This window comes from Dermacentor andersoni, chromosome 8, assembly GCF_023375885.2.
Source record: "Dermacentor andersoni chromosome 8, qqDerAnde1_hic_scaffold, whole genome shotgun sequence".
Classification (NCBI taxonomy): Eukaryota; Metazoa; Arthropoda; class Arachnida; order Ixodida; family Ixodidae; genus Dermacentor; species Dermacentor andersoni.
The window spans coordinates 116289588-116299478 of NC_092821.1; the positions used below are offsets into that span (position 1 = coordinate 116289588).

General features: G+C 45.0%; 1 protein-coding gene across 1 annotated transcript in view; it reads right to left on the reverse strand.

Moving 5' to 3' along the window:
• LOC126529442 (fatty acid synthase-like) overlaps positions 1 to 8953 on the reverse strand; it is a 28811-nt gene extending 19858 nt beyond the window's left edge. Inside the window, exons 1-7 of the mRNA XM_072284118.1 lie at positions 8722 to 8953; positions 7080 to 7253; positions 5510 to 6100; positions 4883 to 5435; positions 4528 to 4682; positions 2068 to 2286; positions 468 to 737 (exon numbers count right to left, since the gene is read on the reverse strand). Coding sequence (XP_072140219.1) covers positions 468 to 737; positions 2068 to 2286; positions 4528 to 4682; positions 4883 to 5435; positions 5510 to 6100; positions 7080 to 7253; positions 8722 to 8953 — 2194 coding nt within the window. The remainder of the gene's footprint in view (positions 1 to 467; positions 738 to 2067; positions 2287 to 4527; positions 4683 to 4882; positions 5436 to 5509; positions 6101 to 7079; positions 7254 to 8721) is intronic.
• Positions 8954 to 9891: the final 938 nt, after the last annotated feature.

The window sequence follows — 9891 nt, forward strand, 5'->3', positions numbered from 1 at the left end:
ACACCAGCACATGGGAAGCGCTGAGCAATAAAAAAGCGAAAAACAGAAGTTTTTATATTTCATTACTGAATGCAGCAAACTGCAGTCACCTAGACGTCACCGTGCAAGTGGTTTTGTGTGGGAGGCTTCCATATTGGAATTGTTTTATAGCATAAAGGATGCGGCCCTGCTTTCTTTTTCTTTTACTCATAGCGTCTGGATTGCGGTACTAGAGTACGAACTCACATGCAACTGCTCTTGTGGTACACAATTACTGTATTGTATAGCCAGCCTCCATAAACTCGTGTCGCTTAGTAAGAACAGGTTGGTACTTTTATCTGACTTGTTTCGTCAAAAAGTGCAAAAATTGTGCATCTGCATGGCTTATGCTTCACTTTCACATCAATGCTGCAGAATATCGAGCGTTCTTTGCAAAATTGTAGTCGCTGCAATAATTTACAGATGCTACCCATGCTGCCCGCGCTTACCGACAGTTGCGAAGACGGTGCACCCCATGGATAGAGCGATGGCGATTGCCGCCTGCCCAACGCATCCACTGCCGTATTGGACGAGCACAGACTCGCCTGGCCGCATGTTTCCCCGCACCAACAGGGCGTAGTAAGCGGTTGAGTAAGACAAAGGAACTGTTGACGCTTCCTCCAGGGTCCACGCATCAGGAACTTCCCACAGAAGGTCTGGGTCTGCCGCAACCACGGTAGCCAATGCCTGGCTTGACACGAGGCCCATGACGCGACGTCCTGTTTGGTCCGTTCCAGAAAACTCTTGTCTTCTTGAAACTCTTGTTGAAAACTCGAGTTTGCCAAGTCGCCTGCACCAGCAGAAACAGGATGATGTTTGCCGGTGCCTGGCGGTGATGGCGGCCATTGGGCTTTATCGTGCAACGTTTGCCAAGATATTCGATTTAAAGCATTTACGCCTTTAAATCAAGAAAACAAATTTCTGTGGGCAGGTTAAACGGGAAACGTGCTGCGTATCTTGCACCCTCGCCTATAAAACATTCTATAGTTTGTTACGAAGAAACAGGACATTTGCATGTATTACCCGGCAGTTTCCTTCGAAAAACAAATCGTGTAACTTCTTTTAATTTACCTTCTAGAAATACACAGTGCAATATGAGACACGCTTAGTGGTGCGCACTCCGTGGATCTTTCATGTCCATCTAAATGAAGTACACGAGCATTCTTGCGCTTGGCCCCCACTGAAATGCGGCCGCAGTGGCCGGGAGCCAAACTTTCGATGTGTTGACCAGTCGCAAAACGCGATAGCCACTGGGCCACAACAGTGGGTCGCAATACTCAAGGTTAAAACATATTTTCTAAGAAGTTTGCTAGGAAACTGGCCAGCTAGTCAGCTGAGGTGATAAGGCTTTCGCTCTAAGCCCAACAGGGTGATGGGTGAGTCAATAGATTCTTTCAAACTTATCACCACAAAGAATAGTAGCAACAGAAAAAAGAACACACGCGAAAGGCGTGGAGATAAACCAAACCATGCTCACAGCTACAGTGTGTGCCCGCCCAGTTTTCTTTTGTGTTGCACAGTTCTTCCGCGTTATAAAGATGCGTAAGGCGCAAGTTTGTCAAGTGCCACACCACTGTTCTTGTAATTGGCACACGGCATTTTTTTCGTACATGGGAACATTAATAGCAAGTGGCAGCTAGGGAACGTTGGCATTGTTTTTCATGGCAAGGCAGCGCTTGTGACGGCAACAGCGCTTGTTTACCGCAGTTAAAAATTGTTGACTTGGCAGGAAGCAGATGACGTGGCGCGGAAGTACACAACCTTGTGAGGAAAATGAGGCAATGTACTGAGGGGAACCTACACGTCGCTTTCTCAGTAGCTAAGGTAGTCGTGGCAATAGAGATACCTGCGTGGTCAACCTACTTTTTCTGGCACACTGGAGGTCCACTTTGATTATCTGTTCCTTAGTTGTCAATTCTCTACATTCCATGGTGACCTCTTGAGCTATGTGACGGCACTCGGTAAATGAAAGAGAGGGTAGCAATTGCAGAACGAAAGCGCATATTGGTTCTCCGTGGGATTATGTATACTAATTATAAATGAACTCACCTACAAAGGCTTCTGGCGGCAGCTTTCCACTGGCGAACGTGGCGTCTCGACTGTTGACCGCCGCGAAGTGGACATCACACAATATCGATTTAGTCGCAGTCTTGGTGATGGGCAGAGAAGCGTAAGGCACCGGGGATTCGTACCAATCGAGGCTGGAGAGTTCACCACGTTTCCCAAAGTTCAGGACTGCAAACTGCGTGTTCTTCTTCGTTGTTTCCACTAAAGTAGGCGTTCATGAAACAAAAACACATGCAACACTGTACTCACTGCTGTTTTCCTCAATTTTAAAGCAAAACACATCCCAGAATCACCGTTCCGCCTCGCTCAGAAGAGATTTTCTTTACTCCTGACCATCGTTTTCAGCGTACTATTTAATACTTTGTCATAGGGCTGTTTACTCTGCGGCTCAAGGATTTCCACTGGTTTGAGAATTGCCCTGAGATACAATTTCAAGGCACATTCCTTGCTGCATATTTTATTGTAATTTCCCATTTTCGATATATGTTCAAGTGTTTCCATTGGTCTTTAGGAACGGTCAAATGCCTTTTCCGATTCCCACTCGGCTTTTGAGCAATCTTCATGGTGGGTATGCGCAACATTTAAAGAAGTATCAGAGCAAGAGCAACACAAAATATTTAATAACAAAATAGCTGACAGATCAAACCAAACTAGTTTAGAAGACATAACGACCCCAAAGGGCAGTCTTTCTAGGTTTAGTGTGTAGTGGAGAGGGGGCGGCAAGGTTAGGTTAACTTAGAATGTGTTAGATTGGCAACTAGTTCGACGCATTGTTCGTAAACGTGGTATGGCAGGAAGAACAGTATGAAATATTATGTTGCAAAAATTATAAAACTTCTGAAGAAATCACTCAGGTTGCAAGGTTTCTGAAGCGACTATCACAGCAGGAGCCTTCGCGAAGGCGCTTGCGAGTAAAAATGTAGTCAGTGCTAGTGGTAAGTTTTCATTAGCTGAGCGTCTCTTCTCTTCCCAGTCAAAAACATATCCTACATGAACTAATAATTCAAACTGAGTGGCGACTAAAACAGCATTGTTCGCTGACATCTGTACTTCCTCGTCAGCGAAGGAAGTTGCCGATGTTGGGCTTCAAGAAAGTAATCCTGAGGCACCGACGCCTGTAGGCAACTGTAATATAGCATTTTATTTAGCTTTAGAAGCGAGAGCACCTTACCGATGCTTCCTGCAGACAACAGGGTGCCGCCGCATTAACTCACGCAGTAACGCAGGGTTCTCAGTGGCGCTTTCTGGACGTGAAATATTCATGGCCACCTCTAATGGCCCATAGCACCCGTAATTTCAGCGTGCACTGGCAGCCTATGGTGGCGTTTGTTCCGATGAATCAGTTCCCACGGCTTATACAGGCTTACAGTGAACATACTTTTCTGGTACAAAGAGTGTCTCCTACGATACTGAACTTTCACTTTTCGTTACGATTACGGGTTCGGACACAACGTCTCGTTTATGCGTGATGTAACTGTACTTGCTCTTCATTCACATGAACGCAAGCTACAGCTCTTAACACACCGTACTACCCAGTAGTGCAGGCAGTAGTGCTGTAAGCAATTTAACATCTCGCATATTTTAAACAATGCATCATTCTTTTACGATGGATCTTAATGTTTATAGTATTCATTAGTCATCGCCATAATTTTATAGCACGTAGATTTTACGCACTTTACTGCGACTATTTTTAGGCCACTTTACAGCCAAGCCACATCTCCCATAATACGTCTTCAACATTACCACTTGTCATGGCGCTCTTTGGCCAAACCTGGCCCTTGCGCCACAAAACACCACACATCATCATCATCATCATACCCTTAATTCCGGCTATTATATTTCCGACATTCGAACACTACTGACAAATTTTGGAACATAGACGCTGAAACATTATTACTCTGTGCTGCTCAACTGTGCAACCACTGCTGACTTTGATATCGGCATGTGTAGTACTGATGAAAGCTGTTGTCATTTTCGCAATATTTCTTAACCAGTGAATGCGTATACGTATTTTGTTAGGTTTCACTTTATTTTCGTTTAGCTTATTGTCCTTATAACTTGAAAATTATTTGCATTTTAAAACATTTCGCCGGCTTCCCTGATGTATTTTTTTTTTTGCTTTTCATTGAAAACGAGGTGCCTTTCTGTTAAATAAATGATTTCATTATACCTACCTATTACGAGCTTGTATCTGGTCGGGATTTTGGTCAAACTCCTTGTGCTTCTACGGTCTGAGCATACCTCAGAAGCGCTTCAGAGATGGATTTTTTCTCTTCTAACCTTCTGCGGACTGGTTCATAAAAATTGGAGTTAATTAGAAAAAAATTACTTCTTCTGAACAAGCTTCAGCACTATTCTTAATAGAGTGCATCTTCGAACCGCCATGAGTCTTCACATGGGATCCTGTGAAGCTAAAGAAGCATGGGAGAGTCAAGAACTCACATGATTTTGCGACCGCATGGCGGTAGGAGCCCCACTGCCCATTTCGATAAACGTTCATGACGAGGTCATTCCCTACCACGCTCTGGTATTTTGGATTTCCCGGGTTGTAGTCAGCCACCACGTTCGTCTCGGTGGAACCAGCATCGAACACGCATCTGCGTTTGATGAAATCACATAGATGAGTTGTAAACTCATTAGCGTCATAATCTATAGCTAGAACCTTCAAGCACTGAGGCACGGAAGTCACATTAGGCTCACTTTATGATCAACGACATAAATACGGCCATTTGAAAGAATACGACATCAAAGACTGAAAAAACACACAGTATATTCGATCATTGTGATGATTTCTCACCTGATATGTCTCCCACCGGACTCGTATCGGAGGCAGTTCATCAAACCAACAACGCCGCTTACTCCAGCGTCCTCCGCGAGTAGCCACAACTTCTCTCCTTGTGGCTTCCACTCGTAGTCAATAACCTTCTGCTTTACCAAATCGACCAAGTCGCTATGTTTGCTGTTCACTTGGCATATTTCCTGCTTCGCCTCTTCGACGGGCACCGAACGCTTCCTGAACAGATAAAGGGCAGACACGTTATTCGATTTGAAAGCCACCAGGCGTAGTCCATGCTTCAAAAACTGTGCTTCCACCTCGTCGGCGGGCGCTACTTGAAACTCGGCGACCCCGATATTACCGAGCAGCGATTCTGCAGGTGTCAGTGCTGTGCGTTGGGCAAGCAGAACGAAACCGTTTTCTCTGCAAATGGAAGACACTTCATCGGCAAGGTTCTTGGTTTCTCCAGAGGACCACGTGGCGCTTCGGGTCACAATCAAGTCCACTTCAGGAAGCTTCTTCCTGGATGCTGCCGAGCCCAGTGACGCTACTGAGGAACCTTGAGGGATCTTTCCTGACAGTCACATCGGAGACGAATGTGCTATTGTGTATTCAATAGTGGGCAACAAATTGAACTTGGAAAGGTACGTCGCACCCAGGAGACCAGCAGACAGTCGCTCCCTTGAGCAGGAAATTCTGATACTCGGAGCTTCTTCGGGTTGGTGTTTTCGACCACGGTGTCAAGGAGAAATCTGAGCGGATCTTCCTCAAAAAGAGCGGTGTTGAGTACATCGGTTTCCAAGTCTTCCTTGAGTGCAGGCAGAGCTGACTTGATATACGCTGCAATGGTAGTGTCAGTGCGATCTTTTTGCTCATGGATAGAGTTAAGAAAGCGCAGGAGGGCATGATTCTTATCGGAATCGTTAAGATACTTGCTGACAACGTGCTCGGGAACGTTAGAGACGGCACGCAAAGCCTCACGAAGAAAGGAGTTGCTCTCGCAGAAGTTGTAGAAGGCGCTCCTCGCAACGTTGGAGCAGACTTCAGCGTATTCACGCGTGAGTAACTCTCTGTTGTTCTGGCTTTCTTTGTCGTCCAGGTATGGCACGAAGCGATGCTCTTCGACCAGCGGTGTCTGTTGGTTGGCGTTGCTGTCGATGGTGTTGGTCTTTAGACCTCGTATGACGGCACCTCCAGCGCGGCAAGTATCTGTGGTCCTATTGCAGATGACTTCCACACCTGTACAAAGGAGTAAAGTGAGGAGCATAGCTGAAAAATATACACATGTAAAATTGTTGATAATTTTGACATTGTATATGTGAGGGGTATTGAGAGACAGTTGTCAGTTCATGAGACTCGGTTTTGCATAAAACCGTGCTTTTCAGAAGTATTCAATTTCACTTTCCTGGACATGAAAATCTGCATCTGCTGAAATATGCGACGGAATCGTATTTATTTACTTGAGAACTCTAATAGATTTTACTTCAACAATATATATTTACATTTGTGCTGATTGCGTGTGAAGTTAGGGTGTGTAGCAGAATCATTTAGGCTTTTCTTAATCTCAACCATAGCTGCCATAAATTCCTAAAAATTAAGCTGTATGCACCTCGAGGCGCAAAAGTGTCGAACAGAAAAATAACATCATTATTGCGCCCATTTCATTGTCGTACCCTTTGTCTGCGGACGCTACGCATGTTCGTTGCGTTCGTGAGTTGGAAGCACCTAGCACGCACTGTCTGAAGAAATCGTGATTTTTATTGTGCAGAAAAATTTGCCTTCTAGTATGCAGCCCATTTCCGTGTGAAACGGCAAGTACGCAAGTGCATACGTGATCAGTCGTTCCGCAACGCATTTGCGAATCACCTCCGTAGCGCTTGCAACTGGCACGCTTTTTACTGATGGAAACACCTTGTGATTTTACTCAACATTTTGAGAAAACAACCGAGATACCCGTTTATTGCATATAAACGTTCCTGGTTCAAATTTTCGCGATCATCTTTTGTCATTCTTTTCCGTCAGCTTTTCTTGTTCAGAGTATTAGGTTAGTGCAGAACTGTAGCTCGGGCCCTTTCTTAAAACTTCTCTTTGTCTCCGTCTGTTTATATATGTGACAGCAAGCTTGTCATCCATAATCACTATGTTCTCTCAGTTAAACACACTGTTACATTCTGCCACCATCGTGCTTATATATGTGATTTCGGAAAGTGATGCTCACCTGTGTCACCGGTCTTCTTGATCACTTCAGCGTGTTCGTAGGGGTCCAAGCTACAAAATTCAATGCTGGTAGGCATGCGGAGCACTCGAACAGGGCTTTTGAACATGATGTACTGGATCATGCTGTCGACGTAGGTCATCCAGTTCTCTTTCCATTGGAGCCTTCCGCGCGGCTCTGGCCAGAAACAATTAAGGAAGCTAGTGTTACTTAACACAGAGTACAACTTATTCCTATTCATTCAAGAATATTGAGCAGTCTCCCATGACGACAGCTTTGACACAATGGCAAACTGCCGGAGTAGTCGGTTCATAGTCAGTTACTTGCAGCACAACACAAATGCGCGAAGGTACACGCGGTTGTATACTACATTTGTGTCTCTCGTCTTCTGTTTGCGTTGCATGGAGTACTCTTGAAAGCAAAGCGTGTAGCATAGCTGTCTGTGTTGGGGAAAACAGGGCCAAATAGGTGAACACAGAAGAGGGAAACACTGGAACGACAGCTCCAGATTTCAGGCAGTTCTAGCTGCGTTATAAAATGTTCGAAAACCAAGAATACGAACACTTGTCAAACAGATTGCGTTGTGTGACGGCTGAGAACTACTTTCCCCGGCACAAAGTAGGATGTACTTCGTGAACGCATAGTAGAAGCACTCATACTTGGCTTTTGGTTCACACAACGCAGACTCGTGGTGATATAAAAATTTGACTTTATTCACATCAAGCGCTATCAAGAAAAATTAAGGCGGTGTTGTCTAGTGCAAATATTTGTAGGTGTTAAACATAATGGGGCACTCGTATCACATAGTCGTATCTCAATGTCACAAACATAGCGCATTCAAAGCTAAATATTCAAATATATTAATAAAAACGCCAAGCCAGCTGCACAAAACTTCCTTGCATAGGTGGTTTACCCGCTTAGGCGGTCAGAAGTATCGCGAACAAGAAGAGTACGACGGAGACATGGTAATGAACTTTTGTTTATCTCGCGGTTACAGTATATGTATATATAAATTTTTTTAGACAATCGTAGTCGAATCCCGCTTGGTTTTGTTTGATTTTTGAAGCGAGCATATGTTCCGAGATATCCGTCATAGAATTTCATTCTCAGCACGCTAATTCAGAGGTGCAAGTTCCAGTAAGACAAGCCCCGCAGATGACGTTACTCATAGCAGGCAGGCCATTCTAGAATCAGGGCGGAACTGATCACAGCTCCTCCCCTGATGTAAGCTGGTAGAAGTAAGATTGACGTCCGCCATTCTTTCATAATGAGCTGCGTCGTAAAGGGGTTCTATGAGTTCAGATTGGCGCCTCCGAATGCGAAATTACTGCACTGAGTGATAAATTTGATCGGAGAGCGTTTTAGAAGTATAATAATATGAATTTGTTTTCGAATGCGACTGTCTTCAGGTCTATATTACAAACGCACACCGTAGTAGCTCACATTACCAAAAGCCAATTAACAGACTCTCGTCAATTATGTGTCTCCTAGTGTCCGCCAAGGCGCAAAAGCCGCCGGTGCGCAAGCAGCCTTTGCGTTCTTATTTCTCTGTTATTAACACATGAGCGCGAGCTTCTTTTTGCTCTAGACCAGGGTGGCAGCAAACAACGCTTTGTTCCGCGCACACCAGAAATGATTGTCTCACCTTGTATGGCAGCCTGCATGATGCCTCGGAAAGCTCCTTGGTAGTCGTAACCGCGCACGGCGAGCTCCTTGTATATGTCCTCAGCGTCTAGCTCGTAGGCTGTGCTCTCGGCACAGGTCACCGGCAGGTCCGTGTCGAACGCCGAGGACCCACCTTTGACAACGCAAATGCAACCGCTTGCCGCCACCGCGCCGCCTTCTTCACAGACTTCGAACTCGCCGGAGGAGTACATGATGGTCACGACAAGGCGCAGGGTACCTGGTCACGTGCGCGAAACATTCTCGTTAATGCTGTCAACGAAGTGCAGTGTATCTTCCGCTCACATACTAGAATAACGTTTGAACCAGCGCGTAACTACTGGTCGAAGGAGGACTCGCGTGACATCGCCGACTTGTCACATAACTGTGTTATATGGGCCACCGGATCTTCTAAATTGCAGTGGGAACGCTTTCAAGCTTCAGAGAGGCCTAAGTAGTTTACTAGTTAAAAAAAAGAAGCAATGGGATTTAACTTCACGGAACATGGCAGCGAGTTATGAGGGACGCTCTCGTGGATGGCTCCGGGTTAATTTTGGCCGCATAAGGTTTTTAACGTGTAAGCGAAGCACGGTACACAAAATATTTGCATGCATTCCGCCCCCATCGAAATGCAGAAATCGGGAATCAAACGCGTAACCTTGTGTAACGCCTTAGCCACTGTCGAGGGTTAGTTTTTACTATACATTTTTTGTTTGTTTTACTACCCAGTAACAGTTTGGGAGCCCGTCCGGTGGCTAGGTAATGACGCACTGGCTCGTTCCGTTCTTGCGATCGATCGAGCCTTTCTTTATTTCTTTCTCTATTATTCGATAGGTTTCAATGCAAGGCATCAAGAATAACAAAAACTTGAGCGTCAGACACGAATGCAGCCAGAAGGAACGCGTGCTACCCTCTCGGTGATCTTTTTTTTTTTTAGTGACCAACGTCGTGACATTTAACCCATTAGGGACCGGTTTCTTTTTTTTCTTGCTATCTTGAAATAAATCTAATATATTAACTTACCTTTATACTAATAATTCACATGCAAAAAATTATTACTCTTGCCTAATTAGTTTTTGAAATATAGCCCGTGACCATATGGTCACACTGGGCCCTTACGCTAAAGCAAAATACGCGAAGTGAAAAACATTTA